Raw genomic sequence first — 16,254 nt, 5'->3', positions numbered from 1 at the left:
TAAACACGCCCAAGATATCAGAATGCAAATATGTGGAGTGTGTGTTGTTGATTTGTGGAGTCTAGTGCTGACAGTCACTATTGTCCTGCAGGCCAAGGCATTATGGGAACGGAAGAGTTGCTCACAGCTGGAAATAATTGAAATTAATTTATGTACAGATGTGATGAGAGAGGTTTACAAAGATCTTGCACAACACAACAAAAAAGATCTTTGAGAGATTGTTTTACTTAATAGGCAGTAATGTTCCAACTACTGATATTTGCTGGAGTTTTTTTTCTAACACCCTTTTAGTATAAAATGATAAGGTATACACATTTTTGTGCACTTGTTGCAAAAGGAATCATGCATATTATTTACAATTAGTAGTGTAAGTAGTATTGAATCAGTAGACAGCAGATGTGTGCCAAACAATTGCAGGGATGTATTCAATTATGAGAAGTAGTGCATACCAACAAAAGCAATTAATTAAAGTTGTTAAATTAGACATTGAAAACAAATAGTCTAGTTATACAGTGCCTTTTCTCATGTTTAATCTGCTTTACATCTGCTGTAAAATGGTTACTTAAAGTAACTACCAATAGTTACAGGTGACCATAATGGGATATTAACCATATAAATCCTCAAATACATATTTTGAAAAAACACTGTTTGCAAGACAGAAGCAACATGAAGGGAAATTCAAAATAACTCTTGTTCATACTGAGTTATTCGATGTTTTTGGTACAGATTTGTGTGTTTTTATTCAATGATCAGGTTTTAATGATGTAGACTTACTTCCTCTTACATGTCTGTAATGATCCTACATGGTTATGGATGTAGTCAGTGCTGTAACCTGTTATGTTGACATAAAAATGGGATAACTAATGAAAAATGTCACCCAAGGTCATTTCGTTCCCACCACAGAGCTTTTGTGAGTTAAACCATTAACTGTACATTCAATACATTGACAGCACTGCTGACTGAGGGTTTCTTTTCGTGGCAATAAACATAATTGAGGCTGCCACATTTGAAAAATTGCACTGTGTTGAATTAACTGCATAAAAATCAATTCAGCAGGAGTTCTGACTAGCATATTCTGATGGTACAGTACAACTCTGCAACCATGGGTGCACCATCAAATGATAAAGATTGATTTCCATAACTGCTATCTGCTGTTTTATGTTTCTGAAGTTACCTTTGATGAACAAGGTTTCTCTCCGAAAGCACAATGGATACATTTATGTTGCTGATTCCAGGGAATTGAGGTTTTTCTCTGAATCTTTTGGAAACCCATGTTTCTTCCCCATGTTGGAAGAGTTCAACAGTTATTCACTGTTCCCCACATCATCATTCTGCATCATAATTCTTAGAAAGTTCTGAGTCAGTAACATGTTCACACAGGAAAAGTTAAACACGCCCAAGATATCAGAATGCAAATATGTGGAGTGTGTGTTGTTGATTTGTGGAGTCTAGTGCTGACAGTCACTATTGTCCTGCAGGCTAAGGCATTATGTGCATGATTACAATTAAATTGTGGCACAAATGTGATGAGAGAAGTTTACAAAGATCTTGTACAACACAACAAAAAAGATCTTTAAGAGAATGTTTGCTGGTGTTTTTCTTCTAACACGTCCTGTTAATGTAAAATGGTAAGGTACACATTGATGTGCATTTGTTGCAGAAAGAATCATGCATATTATTTACAATTAGTAGTGTAAGTAGTATTGAATCAGTCCTATTAGTTAATTAATTAGTGGTGTATGTAGTATGAATTTGGGAGACAGCAGCAATGTGCCAAAACTGGAGATGCACAAGTGTGCACAAGGAGGTAGAGCGGTCGTCCACCAATTGGAAGATTGGCGGTTCGATTCCCGGCTCCTCCAGTCCACATGTCGATGTGTCCTTGGGCAAGACACTTAACCCCAAATTGCTCCCGTTGCTGTGCCAACGGTGTATGAATGTGTATGAATGATTAGCTTCCCCTGATGTGCAGGTTGGCACCCTGCGTGGTAGCTCCTGCCATCAGTGTATGAATGTGTGTGAATGGGGTGAATGAAATGTATTGTAAAGCGCTTTGAGTGGTCGAAAAGACTAGAAAGGCGCTATATAAGTACAGGCCATTTACCATTTACCATTTGCTGCACCTGAGGAATGAGGATGTGAGGCTAAGCTGAACTGTTGGGGTTACGGTCACTGATTACAGGTTGTTGGCTGCATTTCTTTGGAGAGCTCAAAGTATTAAACAGGAATGACAAACATGGGGATGAAGAGTGTAAACGCTAATCCTGGTTACTTCAGGAAATGTCCCAAAATGAACTTTGTCACAAGATGAATTAGATAATGTCATGATTGCCTCTGTATGCCTCTAGTTCCAGCCTCTAGACCTTGTCATCTTGAATTCTTGGTAAACTTCCAGCCTACTTTATAAAATGCTCTCCGGTTACCAAATAAGATCATCCAGATGGATAATCTTTAATGTTCCCAGAATCCCTCCTGAACATGGCAAAACTGCCTTTTCATATTATGCATCAGGGGTTTGGAATACATTACAACACCCTTCACTTGGAAGCACTGCCATCACGCCAAGCATTCACGAAATGCTTTACAAGGACTGTAATTGCTTTAAATAGACAAGCACATGATTGTTTTGTAATATGCTATACTGCATGTGATTGTCTTAAACTATTGTAACCTATGTTACCAATTTCATGCTGTCGGGTCTCTTTTGTAAAATAGAAAGTGTAGCAGTCAGTGGTGGCTGCATTAACCAGGGTGCTCCAGTGCCCTTTTCTAATCATCCACAGAAGAAAGGCTTTTAACTTTTGGTAGGCAACCTGAGGCTGCTCTGACTAATGATTTGAATTGATGCGACACAGCTCTCTGTGCCCTGGACATGCCCATTTTAATTGGTAGCCTATAGACACACTGCTTTCCAGGCAATGTCATCAGTGAGATGCACATGCAGGTGAACTCTCTCTTTTCTGCGGACTAACATTATGGATGTTATGAACTGCACCGCAGTCCAACAGCAGGAAGTAATATCTGCTAACATTACTTGTTGTTTTCATGGTAACATTTATTGTGTGAGGGGGAATGTCTGTGCTTTTAACCCATGCTGCTGGTTGCTGGTTTGGGACACATTCTCAGCCCAGAGGGTGGCTTTGGAGGAGGAAATAGCTGCGCTTCTCCGGAAGGGAGCTATATCGATGTTCCCCAAGGTGGAGGCCCGGAAAGGCCTGTTCTCCCTCTATTTTCTGGTCCTGCAGAAATTGGAGGGCATGAGGCTGATACTGGACCCATGACAGACAGACAGGTGTTTTCACATCCCCATAATGCCAAGCCAAGAAAAGTACCTGTGCTTTGTGGTGGGAAAGGTGATTTACCAGTATCGCTGTCTTCCCTTTGGATATTCTCTGGCACCACGCAAGTTCTCCAAATGTGTGGAGATGTCGCTGGCAAGGCTCTGGGAGAAAAGTGTGAGAACCCTAACTGTATATAGACGACCGGCTGATTCTCACTGCATCACAGCTGGAGGCGGAAGCCCACTCGGCCCTAGCCATCGAGCAGATTACGCAGCTGGGCTTTGCCATCAATCTTGGGAAGAGCGCCCTGCAGCAAAGCGTCTCAGCCTGCAACATTAGCCCCTTGCTATGAACACACATATGTTAGGGGAACACATGGAGATGCTGCTCCAACCACACAGTGGAAAAACTGTGTGCTCCCAATCCCAACGCTGGCACAGAGCAACTTCATTAGTTTGGGACTCACCCAGTCACCTCTCGGACTGGTTGGGGTAAGATATTCAGTTGGTCCAGCAGGGGAGGTGCGTGGTCAGATTCTGATCTATGCTAATCAAAACCTCTACTCTCTGAGAGCCCATCACGTTCCAGCGTCCCTCAATGTTGGGGCAGACAGAATGTCCAGAGTGGGCCCACTCGAGGACCGCCAGACTTGAGGCTTATAGAGCATGATGGCAGGTGTTTGCAGACTGGTGTAAAACTAAGGCCCCTCAATACATGTTCATGCCCACTACAGGGCATTCTGGATTTTCCACAGGACTGATGGAGGTCGCACGGGTCCATCTTGGGGGTGTTTGCAGCAACAATTACGGCAGGCCACAATGCTTTCGATTGTTTCACAGCCAGGAGCCATCCGCTTGTGAGCACTCTCTGGATGACAGACTGAGGTCCCTTACCAGTCGCCTCGTTCCTCAGTGGGACCTTGAAACAGGTCCAGACAGTATGTCAGGGCCACCTTTTCAGCCACTGGAGCAGGTGGACCTGGATGTGCTGCTAATTAAGGTGGTGCTTTTCTTAGCTCTTGCCTCAGTGAAAACAGTGGAGGCCCTATGCATGTCCATCAGTGAGGATAAGGGTGCGGTGGAGTTATGCCCAAACCTGTCCTTGTGGCCCAAAGTCATCACCACCTTGTTCAGGTCAAGGGTGTTCTTTCCCTCCCCTTACAAGAACAGGGAGGAAAAGCGCCTCTATACCCAGTGCCCCGTGTGTGCATATTTTTGCTATATGGTTTACACAGACAGCAGGCTTCAGTAAGCGGGTGCAGTAGCTTGCTCACTCGGTTTGCGATGTGGTCCGCAAGGGTTATGAGGCCGTGGATTGTTCCCCTTTGTTGGGCCTCATGGTTGCACTCTACCAAGGGGTATTGCATCTTGGATGGCTCTGTTCAGAGGTGTCAATGGATATCTGCTTAGTCTTGCACTTCCACCTTTGTGGATACATCTCATCCCTCATGGCCTCTGCCTTCAGTGATAACGTATAGGGAAGCACTTTAGAGGGACGGAGCACGTACGAAATAGAAGTAGTAGTTACCTGGATGTAACTCTAGTTCTGAGTACATGCAGAGCCCTGGAACTACAGACCCAACTGGTACGTGTTATTTTTGTTTCTGAGTTTCACTTACTGTACATTGAGTTCTGAGTTCCTGCATTACTAACATTACTTATAGTGACTGTCCAAAAAACAAACTTAATTAGTAACTTAAAATAAGTGGCTGAAGGAATGTTCTTGATGCGCATCCACTGAAAAATAAACAATGTCAAAAACTCTTTATATTATATCTTTTACATATATTTACAAAAACAGTATCTTACCACTTAAGGCCTGTTTGATGCTGGGTTTAGACAAAGTTGGATTACAGTAAGAACCATTTGTTCCCCACCAACTACAGATTCATACTGATGTCCTGTTCATTTGAACACACCTGTTGCTGTGCTGCCTGTCATCACCTGAACAGAACCTATACTACACCTATGTGGTCAGAGTGAGATATATACACATTTAGTATTTAAGGTTCAAAAAATTCAAATGTTTCCTACAAGACTTGTTTGTAATGTGCGTCCACCCACAATAAAAACACGTCACCAGCTGTCACTGGTAATAGTGTGAAGTCTGCAAGATTAATACTTTTCCAAAGATGACTGCGGTGTCCTTTTTTGTTCCCTAAATATTCAACATAATTGATCAACCACATCCAAAAGGGATAGATAAAGTCCACAAAACTTCTTAGAAAAAAGCTCATTTCAGGATTTCTTGGAAAAAGTTGAGACTCAGCCATTCGGTATCAGCACGCTCTAGTGGACATGGCTCTGATTATAATATAAAACAGTTTCATATGTTGCTTTGTTTCCAACCTACCACGTGTGTGTGTGTGCGTGTGTGCATGTGTGTGAAGGCTCAGACTATTATTGGAATAAACTTTGATTTGAAAACTTTTGTCTTGAACAGGATGTTCCTCAGATTGTGGTGAAAATCCATTATCAATATTGCAATGATAAAACCTTAATTCTGGTAACTTTCATAAGTTATCATGAAGGACAATAATAATAAATAGCCTAATAATAATAATAATAATACATGTAACTTATAAAGACTTTACATTTACAAAGCAAAACTCAAAGGCAGGCAGATAAGCAGGGATTTCCTAGATAGATTCCCTAGAATATCAGGAGAAATGAAACGAGTTGAAGAACTGAGCAGAAATGCATATATTCTCCCAGCATAAGAAAAAACTATAGCAAACACACGGATTACTAAATCAACCTTAATCCAAAATAAAAAACACTTTGAAAACGTGGAGTCAAACGTGAGCAAAATGTTATCTGGCCTAACAGTAGAGTAACCCATTTTTTTGTTTATTGTAACAATAACAACTTGTTTTCTCGAGCGTGCCTAATTACTCCGACAAACCTCCGAGAACCAGGATCGAGGGGAAATCTATATTACTGGAAATTGCCTGTGTGCATTCCTATTATCTTTAATGTTGAGGCGGTGAATTCCCAGAATGAAGGCTCTGTCAGGGCCGCCTGGCGGGGCGGAGTCAAGCCCTGCCATTATTCCTGGAAAGCGGATAGGGAGAAGCTGCCGCGCGATTCCTGGGAGCGAGCGCCGGTTCAGCGAAGGCAGAAGCCGCCGGGTGGAAACGGGGGGGGGGGGGGGGCGGACACAAAAACACCACCCGGGAATACAGAAATAACGACAATCGGGCGCTTCTACCCCGAAAAGTCAGCATAAAAACAACTAGTTTCACCTGCTAAAAAGCGTCCCTCCGTACCCGCGCTGTCACAGAACAGGACTGGGAACAGGAACCGGAGTTGGTGCGGCTGGTGTGACGTCAGAGCCGCCGGTGCCGTGAAGAGTTCTCAGAATAGACTTCTAGGAAACGGTAAATTTTAAAAGCCAAGCCTTTACACTCTGTCCTTCACACATTTGGATCCCATTCTAGTGACAACACACTCCAAAGAGCTGCTAGAGAGAGCAAGAGAGAAAGAGAGAGTTCATGTTTGAAATTAATTCAGTTTTTAAATCATCTTTACAGTGAGGTTATAGATTCAGTGTTATATAAAAACTGCAGGACCAGACTGTTTGGAAACGCGACGCTTCGTGTCTTCATATCGCGTATAATAGGACTATTCATACCGGAAAAAAAGCCCGATGTTGAAGCTTGTTTTTAGTACAAGTGTTTTTCTGTAAACACTCGGTCTTAGGTGGTTTTCGCTGTTTTCGGAAGAAGAAATACTGATTGGATTTTAGTCCAGAAGATTCAAGAAATAGCATGATTCTTTGTGTACCAGGGTGAGTAGACTTGTTTCTGTCCTTTCTCTTTAGTTGTCTGTGTACAGAACATTTTAACAAATACATCTATTAGTAAAATAAGTACTCTTTGTTAAGGTTAAGCAAGTAAACCATATTCTCAGAGGGAGAACAAAGAGTCTACGGGCCTGTTACAGTAACTAATTATAAATAAATACAAATTATATTAATTACAAATGTATTATCACTAACAGTAGTAATGAGACAGTATATGTATTCATTTTTATTCAACCAAGAAAGGTTTTAAATGTTTTTCAAGAGTGTCCTGGGCAACATACGCAGCAGTAACAAACAACATAAATCAGATGACACAAAATGTGTCATAAAACCAGGATTACAGACCAAGATAAGATTTTTAAAAAATGATTCAAAATCATAAATAATACATCATGAGTAATACTGAATATTCACATATTTTCTTTTAGTTAAGATAATACTGGACAGTGATTTGACTGCAGTGTACGTGTCTTTCTTATTAACATACTTTTCTATTTTCTCATTGTTAATAATGAAGCAATAGACACTGAACTATAAATCATAGTTTGATGATTTTAATTGATGAACGAATGTAGAAAAGTCAAATGACTATTTATTTTCTTTTAAATCATATTTATCTTCCATCCTACTTCCAGTCCTAGAGCTCTTCTGCCCGCTGTTCCATCCACTGAAGCCCCACGGGGCATGCGGGCAGGGACTGTACCTTCTACCCCTTGCCTACAAAGCACCCCTCCACTATGGGACCCCACAAAAGACCTACGAGCGATTGCCAGCAACTTCTGCTATCTAGAAAACTCAGGTACAGTATGCTCATATTTGCACAAGCCTTTTCCAGGCATATTTCAGTCCTCTGCTGTGAAAGATTTGGTTTTTGGACTTTACTGCTAAATAAACATCAAGTAACATACAGGACTGTGGAAAAAAAACAATGAAATCTTCCGAGTGACTAATATTTAGGAATTTGTGTGCGCAGGATGGTACTGGGGAGCTGTAACTGCTGCGCAGGCCCATGCTGCTCTTCAAGAGGCATCTGAAGGCGCTTTTTTGGTACGGGACAGCAGCCACCCTTTGTACATGCTGACCCTCTCGGTCAGGACTGCGCGTGGTCCCACAAGTATACGGATCCAGTACAGCGGTGCCCAGTTTCTGCTCGACTCCAGCTCTCCAGCCAGGCCCACCCTGTCATCCTTCCCCAACGTGCCCAGCTTGGTGCAGCACTACATGGGACCACAGAGGAAAGCAGAGGAGGGTAAAGTGGAGGAGGAGACCCCTTCCAAACCCTCTCTGCAGACAATTCAGGAGACGTCTGTGGTATTGAAACTGAAGCGGGCAGTGTACAAGCCCCAGGGCCTCCCCTCGTTACAGCACCTCACACGTCTCGTCATTAACAGGCACTCAGACTGCCCTGACCAGCTACCACTCCCGAGGCCTCTACTGCGCTTCATACAGGACTATCCCTTCAAGGTATGAGGAGTCCCTGAAGTCCCTCACTCTGGCTGAGTCTGCTTAAGTACGCTGAAGCATACTTAAAGGAAAAAAAACTGTCAAATTGGGTCCTTTGTACCTGTAAATGACATTGCTGCTCCAGACGTTGGAGGCTAGTCACAAAAATACTGGACACAGGGTCATGTTTTTGCTGACGAAATGTGTACAAATTCAGTTGATACTGACGTGTCTGGTTCCAGACTTAATCTGTCAAGGACTGGGTGTTGAAGCACCCTTGAAAAGACAACTTGTGAGCGAACCTCAGTACTGTAATCACTTATTTCATGATAGACGTGGAAATTGTCCACGTCTTGCTTTACCCTCATCAGTTCTGGATGTACATACTGTTCCTGAGAAGTACACTGATTCCATTGAGACATCTTTTGCGCCATTTTATTTTTCTCAGTAAAGCATTTTTTCTACCTTTTACATGTGTACATTTTTTTCTATTAAAGTAAACAATCTAACCTTGCTGTCCTTTTCATCCTTTTCTCTTGTATTGCTCAAAATGCCAGTATTACTCACTGGGCATAGAGAAATACTGTCATCATCCAACACATGATGACCGCTCTTGTGACACTTGTTACGAAATATTTTCGCCTTCAATCACCTTTGAAACACAAAGACTTTGTGGCCTTTGAGCTTTTAAGTGTGTGAGACGTAGATTGTGTGAGGAGGTAAAGGCCACATTGTGTGTTTTTGCTCAACAATGCATACAGCTTGCATCTGAGTCAGCGCGTGGACAAGCGAAGGGGAGGACCATTCATCAGCGGATTCACAGAACTACTGAATGCTTCCTGGGAGGAGGGTGAGATTCTGAGAAGGAGGGTTCTAAGAAAAGCCTTGGTAATTACCTTCAGCTTTGAGCTGCTTTTGTGCCATCTCGCACACATATTTATTATGGCGCAGGATGTAATCACAAATGTTACCAGATTGAAAGTGCAACGGTGACATGAAAATCATTTGAGCTTCTACAAATTGGGAATTTTGAGTGATTAAATCAGTGCAAATGCATGCTTGGCAGCTCAGTGGGGGTAGGGGAGCAGAGGCTATGGTGACCTGGACTAAAGCCAACGTAATAGGATCTCAGTTTCTCAATCCAGATCCAGCTTATGGTCCTTGTTTGACTTCTTTTTTCTGAAGGATGCAGAATCGTGGCCTAAGAAACAAAAAAACAAATCAGTGTCACAGAAAGAAGCACAGAGCTTAATTTTTTAAAATTAAGTTAAGATTTTGTCAGTGCAGCTTTTTACTTTAAATCAAATAGACAGTGATGGACCTATAATACTGACTACACTTCAGCATGAAGTCACAGCAGGTTAAATGATGGCAGAATGATTTAATGCTGCAGAGCTGACGGAAAAAAAGGCAGAGAGGTTGTCTGGACAGACCTGCTGGTGATGTCGTGTCGTGTCTCTACATAATGCAGCTCTTCTACATTCGCCTCCACCCAACGCTGAATAAGCGGGGGGTGTCTGGGATCCACCTCCAAGTAAACACGACTGTTATTCACAAGAAAAAGAACACAAAATTGATTAAAATGTAATTATCATCAGGACGGGATTATTAGAATTAGCATTGAGATGAGCGCAGTGGCACATGTCTAGAACTGTATTCACTGGAAGTCTCTCAAAAAGCTTAACTCATTAAAGAGGCAACACGATACATGTGTTTTGCAGAACATGCTGTTCTTGTGACAAGCCGCCGCCGCTGTTAGGAATTAAACCCAGGTATGTTTGTCTGTGTGTGTGCTCGCTTGTGCAGGGCAGTGGGGCTTCTTACCCATAATTTGATAGAATTTGAGGAGCAAGCATCAAAATCTGTTTGATTACTTTCAAGCCATCTTTGCCTCCATCTAAAGCAGTGTGGTCTTCAAACCTGGGAGAAGCAGACAAAACCCATATTTCAATCAAATGCATCCATTTAATCTCACATGTTTAAAATAAATGCAATTATATAGATGCTTAATGCACTGGTGCAACTAAATTGAAATTAAATACATTTTCGGATATTGATCTTTTGGTCACTATGAAAGAAACATCTAATACATATAATTTCATTTTTGTCAAGAATTCTGAAATTACTTTATTGTAAACCCTGTTTAGCATTTATAAGCAGTATATGAACAGTTCATACTGTTAATACTGCACATTATAACACACTATACTTCCCTACAAAGTTTAAATGCAGTAACTACATAGTCAACGTTTAGTCAAGTCTGTAATTTTACTTGTTGATATGTTTAACATGTAATTTTTTTTTGTATAATCTAAATGAAAACAGCATGTTACAACAAAACACAGCTTTTAAAAAAACAGTCACAGCTAATGCAAGAGAAGCAAGCCCAGTTAATATTAAAGCCCCCCCCCCTGGCTGTAATCCTAAATTGAAGTTTATTAATTTTGGTTTGTTATCAAAAAATTAAGTCTATTTGCAGAGTAGCATTAAGTGCTATCTCAGCTCTTGACTCCAGTGGAGTACATGATTTGGGTGATTAAACTACTTTTAAATATAATTTTTTTTTTTATTACATTGATTTTCCTTTAACACAAGGGGGATGGAAAGCTGAAAGAAACGATTTTGCCACTTTAGATAACGACCCATAAAGTATAGCAGAATTCTTTCCAATTTACAGTGTAATGTTTCGTACTACCTGTGTAGCTGTACAGTACGTATTTGTACATACATGCATGTGCAAGGCAAGGCAAGATATGAAGTTAGGGCATAAGGGAGTAGCAATCTGGGAATTTATACTATAGGTACACTAGCAGCCCACTTATATCCTAATATCAGAGGGTGTGGTATAACATATAATTAACAATCTGGTGTTAGGGAGGAATTTTAAAAGAGTATTTTTAGTGTATTTTTAACTAGTGGGTACTGATTCTATTACAGGGTTACTTTATGTATGTACTGGTACACCATATTGCCTTTTTTCTATGAGCAGCATGCAATTTTTAGGTGTTACATAGTCAATATCAGTGATTTTTTTTGTTGTAAAAATAAAAATAAATTACATCCTTAGCCTGAAAACATTTAAACCCTTTATTCTGAACTTTTTTGTTAAAACTATCTGTCTTTGTATGGCTGTATAATGCCACTGTATGCAGATATAAGGGCATTTTTATTGTTTATTAATGTCAATTACTTCGTATAATCTTATGAAGCACCTTTAGAAACAGCTGAATGCCTGATAACATTATATAACAATAATGTTATCAGAATGTGTAATCTAAACCTGCCTGTGATTAATTTATATGACATAATAAATGCTTCATGTTCCTGTGTGTAATAGTATATCATTAAATATGACCCCAGCGATGTTATACAACGATTCATTAACTGTTTATACCTTATATTAGTTATAGAAGCTTTGCATTTAATATTTTAATACACACTTCTAAAATGTTCTTACAACTGCTTTAGAGTTTGTTACAGTGAGTTTTAAAGCATTAATTCACTGTTTATAAACTGTTTGTAAATGTAAATATGATTAGGATGATTTATTATTATTGCCAATTACCAGTTTTAGTCACCTTAAAATGTCAGGTTCCAGTGAAGCCATGTCCTCTGAGAACAGATAAGGAGGGTTGCTGACCAAAACTGAAACAGGGCTGCAGAGGTTCATCACAGTTTCTGCATCTGACAACACACGAAACATTTTCATCAACAGTCTGTTTAGGTGTGTTACTCAACAAGACAGCATTTGCACTGCTTCACTTTCACCTTTCATGACATCTATGTGATGAATCTGTAATCTGTCCTGAAGTCCCAACCTGTAGAGGAAAATCCATATCAGTATTTGTGAAATACTGTGTACACCCCTTTTTTAAAAAAGCATTCATTTTAAGTCTTTAACTTACAAATGATAAAAGTAACGGACATGTACAACTTATTTTCATGTGATACGGGATAATTACCTTAAAGCATTCTCTCTTGTTAAATCCACCGCATCCTGGCTTTGATCCAAGGCAGTGGCTGAGAGCTAAAGAGAGACAAACCAACATGGCAGTCACCCGCTGTTTACTGTTTGGGTACAACTACTTCAGGAACATTTTTTGTTGAATTTGTCTGCACGACAAAGTTCAGACATTTTTTATCATTTTACAATCTGTTATCGGTGGAGAGCAGGCATTGTTAAAATGATGACAGGATACTATAAAGTAGATTTTGGTTAGCACAAGCAGATGTACGTACAATACATAGTACATACAAGTCATGATCCGTAAGTGGACTGCACTGACCTGCTTACTGCTTATATATTCATTGACACCTTTTTGGCTCTACATAACTGAGAGATGCAGCTACCAATTATTTTCATTACAGATTAATCCCCCAGTTATTTGCTGTTTGAGAATTGTGAAAAAATGTCCATGATCAACTAATCCATTAATCAACTAATAGTTTCAGCTATAACGCAAGCTTCATTGGGTAGAATATGAACTAGCATCACAATAGTGCCATATAGATTTCCTTTGTAATGCTGCTTTTGATAGAGTAATGAAAACTTGCCATCTACACCTAATTATCTAGATTGTAACGTGTGATTTCTTAAGGAGTTTCATTCACCAATTAACCAAATTTTTGTGGTCGTATAATTGGCTCATTTACTCAACAACTATGAATATACACTCACTGGTCACTTCATTAGGTACATCTGTGCAATTTAACGCAATCCAAAACAACAGCTCTGCCATAAATTCTACTTTTATGAAGCTTATACATTTTCAGTTTTTGTTGACACTGTCAATATTTTGTCCACTCCATAAACATACATGAGGGTGGCAAAATATTAGGAACACACCACTACCACCCACTACGACCTCAATAATAAACATAAAGTAGACTTATCACCTTTCTGACAATGTCACAGGTGTTAACAAAGTGGCCGGTAAATGAATATGACACTGTTGTGATGTTGTGAAGTTGTAAAAAATATACCAACAGTAAGTGAGAAAGTTAGGAGTTTATAGATTTTGTTGCTACACATCAAGCGTGCAACATTTTTTGCAATACTTGATATTGTGAGCAACAATTACTTCATTATTAGAATTGTAAAGGATACATTTTTGTCTATTTTTTGTTAATCAACTAATCATTACTTATCACTATACACTAAAAAAAATATTCTACTGCCTTCAGTGAACATGAACCTCACCTGAGGTAGACTATACAGCAGACTGAGAGAAATGGCACCAGAGCCACATCCCACTTCCAGGCATGTATGCTGGGCGTCTCCATTCACATGCTTCATCTGCAGATCAGTCAGCACGAGTTCAACCAACTCCTGCACCAACGTTGAGAGAAAACACTGCTCTGTGATCACTGGAGTTTCAATGTACTATGTTTGCTTGTGTGGCCTGTTTTTTTCCAACCTCTGTTTCAGGTCTTGGTATGAACACAGGAGGTCTCATCTTCAGTGTCAGATCTCTGAAGTCCCACTCTTCAATCACATACTGCACAGGCATTCTACAACAAGCACATTCATTACTAAAAGTTTTTTAAAAACACCTGAATACATGCTTATACGGAGGTTAAGAAAGAAACTCAATACCTGGAGAGGCGTCTAGTGCAGAGCCTCCACATCTGCTCTATTTTTTCTTGGCTGAGAAACTCTGTTAACTTCTTTTGTTCAAGAATTTCTATCTGAAAGATGAACAGATAGAGATATTTTTAAATGTGAATGTGGGTTTTAGGACATTATGTCAGGTGATGTAGAGTGAGCTCGGCAAATGTCTCACAGTTTTGGCTCCGAGCAGATGAGCGATGATGTACTGGCTTGAGTGGTCTGGCTCAGTCACACCTTTCTCTTCAAAGTGTCGCTTCCATATGTCCACTGCCTGAAGTGCTGTGATCCTGCCTGCAGGGAAGGCTGGAGCACTGCATGCACGCACTGCATGGAAGCCCCAGATTACCTAAAAGCATTGGAGTTTCTAATTACCGCAAATTAAAAACAATCATGCATCCCAACAACGGTCTAATTTGTTGATTTCCCTAACCAGCACTTCCCCTCGGGAAAATCCCAACCACCATCTTAAATAAAGCTGAAGATTCAAATGTCAAAACTGAACTTTAAACCAAACCTCAGACACCACTGACTGATGTAAACTCAAGATATGTATCCCACCAAAAATGTTTTGTCAGCTTTGATCATTTCCAATGGACGATCAAGTGATATGTCGACAGTCACCAGTTTATTAAATACACATTGGAATGCAATCCAATTCAGAACTGCATGGTGGAGAGAGGTGTTTATGATATTTGGTATGCCATGTCATGTGTGTAAAAAAAAAACCTTGATATTGTGTAAATCAATGATCACTTGAGGACTCTTTTATACACTTCTGAAGGGAGTTACTTTGCTGCTTAAAGCTCCTTAAATGTAAGGACTTTATATTGTAACTTTAGTACCTGTTTGTTTTGTTTTTTATACTCTTGATCAAAATAAACAATTTTAAGAAATAACTTTGACATTTTGTAACATCACTTCACCACATTTGGCATTAATACATAATATTTCCTATTTTCTCTCACGTGCATGCTTATTTATATTTTTATTTTTGTTTCAACCTTGGTGATGAAGTCAGTGATCCAGGTATCTCTAGTGTTTCTTCAGCACAGATTTGATCCAGTGAGTGTAACTTAAACTTGGCTCTTATTCAAAAATCTATGCTGCCACTGAGCAAGTAGTAAGGCAATTTGCAATGTAAATAAATAAAGTATTACTCTTGTACTTACACGTACACCAGTTTGTAAGTTTCGTGGTCCAACTGCTGAAATTATAAAATATACCTCCTGCTAGTACTAATAATTTAATACTTCTATGTCCTTACTTAAATACTCTTTAGTAAACATATATGTCAGTGTAAAGCAGGTTCGCTCCACTGTCTGTTTAGCATCCTATAATCGTATTGTACCTGAACAAGAAACAGTTGAACCTGTTACCTTTGGCCCAACACTCCTGCACCCAAAACATGAGTAGCCCGCACGAAGCGATCTTCTCCACATGGTTTCTCTTAACAGACACTCGTCATGTTTCTTTGAACACAGCGTGTACATGCATCATCTGCATCCTCACAGTACTTTTTTGACCTACACAGACGATTTAAAGGTCACTTTTAACGCGCAGTGTATTTAAACATCATTTCCTGGTATGTTATTCGAGCCTGTTGGTGATAGTTTCTTCACTCGGTGCAGCAGTGATGAGAAACGCGTCCGTATGCGTCGCAGACTGCGCAGCGCAGCACTGACTTTAGTGAGTTGTGTTACCTTTAGGTACGGTCGAAAATATTCAATTGTGACGCACTCACACAAAAAATAAAACATAAAAACAAAAAGGTGTTAATTTCAGTACTTTAACAATTACTTTTAAAATAACTTTACGTTATGATAGCCGACAGCATGTAAATCAAGAGAGAGGATGGTAATTAAAGCTGAGAAAATACACGCTAACTCATGTATCTATCTCACAATAGTAAGAGGATACTTTTCCACTGTATGATGCGATTGGAGATGGAGAGCTTTAAACACCTTAATAAAAACATGTAACACAGTGATTGTTCTCGTTTTACTTGGCTTAAAAAGGATTTTTAACATGAGTCGCTGTCTCCACTACTTACACAGTGTTTACAACAGCCGTCACTTGCATTAGTAGTTTACGGGGAGCCTTTGAACGCATCAATGT

At 39.9% G+C, this 16,254-nt stretch overlaps 2 protein-coding genes across 3 annotated transcripts; one reads left to right on the top strand and one right to left on the bottom strand.

Annotated features, from left to right (window-relative positions):
- The first annotated feature begins 6,507 nt into the window (after positions 1-6,507).
- On the top strand, positions 6,508-9,634 carry cish (cytokine inducible SH2-containing protein). Of its 2 annotated transcripts, XM_062416105.1 has the most exons (4): positions 6,508-6,660; positions 6,983-7,070; positions 7,721-7,884; positions 8,059-9,634. In XM_062416105.1, exons 2-4 carry the CDS (start codon positions 7,051-7,053, stop codon positions 8,553-8,555), a joined length of 681 nt encoding a protein of 226 aa, XP_062272089.1. In that variant the 5' UTR covers positions 6,508-6,660; positions 6,983-7,050; the 3' UTR covers positions 8,556-9,634. The 2 variants fall into 2 exon arrangements, with proteins under 2 accessions (XP_062272089.1, XP_062272090.1); XM_062416106.1 differs by lacking the exon at positions 6,983-7,070 and having other exon boundaries at positions 8,059-9,632.
- On the bottom strand, positions 8,948-15,739 carry hemk1 (HemK methyltransferase family member 1). Its single transcript, XM_062416104.1, has 11 exons — positions 15,516-15,739; positions 14,312-14,485; positions 14,125-14,216; positions 13,946-14,039; positions 13,729-13,857; positions 12,491-12,555; positions 12,297-12,346; positions 12,107-12,212; positions 10,353-10,448; positions 9,962-10,072; positions 8,948-9,729 (listed from the first exon to the last, which is right to left on the bottom strand). The coding sequence occupies exons 1-11, from the start codon at positions 15,627-15,629 to the stop codon at positions 9,681-9,683; spliced, it is 1,080 nt and encodes a 359-aa protein (XP_062272088.1). The 5' UTR covers positions 15,630-15,739; the 3' UTR covers positions 8,948-9,680.
- Between the last annotated feature and the right edge of the window lie 515 nt (positions 15,740-16,254).

This window comes from Scomber scombrus, chromosome 3 (assembly GCF_963691925.1).
Source record: "Scomber scombrus chromosome 3, fScoSco1.1, whole genome shotgun sequence".
Lineage (NCBI taxonomy): Eukaryota > Metazoa > Chordata > Actinopteri > Scombriformes > Scombridae > Scomber > Scomber scombrus.
Note: the sequence above shows the minus strand (reverse complement) of the source record. Positions and strands in the feature narration are given on the sequence as shown.

Coding starts and splice junctions, on each gene's coding strand:
- cish (XM_062416105.1), top strand. CDS start 7,051: ATGATTCTTTGTGTACCAGG. Junction 7,071..7,720: donor ATGATTCTTTGTGTACCAGG/GTGAGTAGACTT, acceptor TCCTACTTCCAG/TCCTAGAGCTCTTCTGCCCG. Junction 7,885..8,058: donor CTGCTATCTAGAAAACTCAG/GTACAGTATGCT, acceptor TTGTGTGCGCAG/GATGGTACTGGGGAGCTGTA.
- hemk1 (XM_062416104.1), bottom strand. CDS start 15,629: ATGTACACGCTGTGTTCAAAGAAACATGACGAGTGTCTGTTAAGAGAA. Junction 12,556..13,728: donor TGCTGTATAGTCTACCTCAG/GTGAGGTTCATG, acceptor GTCTCTCTTTAG/CTCTCAGCCACTGCCTTGGA. Junction 10,073..10,352: donor CAAATTCTATCAAATTATGG/GTAAGAAGCCCC, acceptor TGTGAATAACAG/TCGTGTTTACTTGGAGGTGG.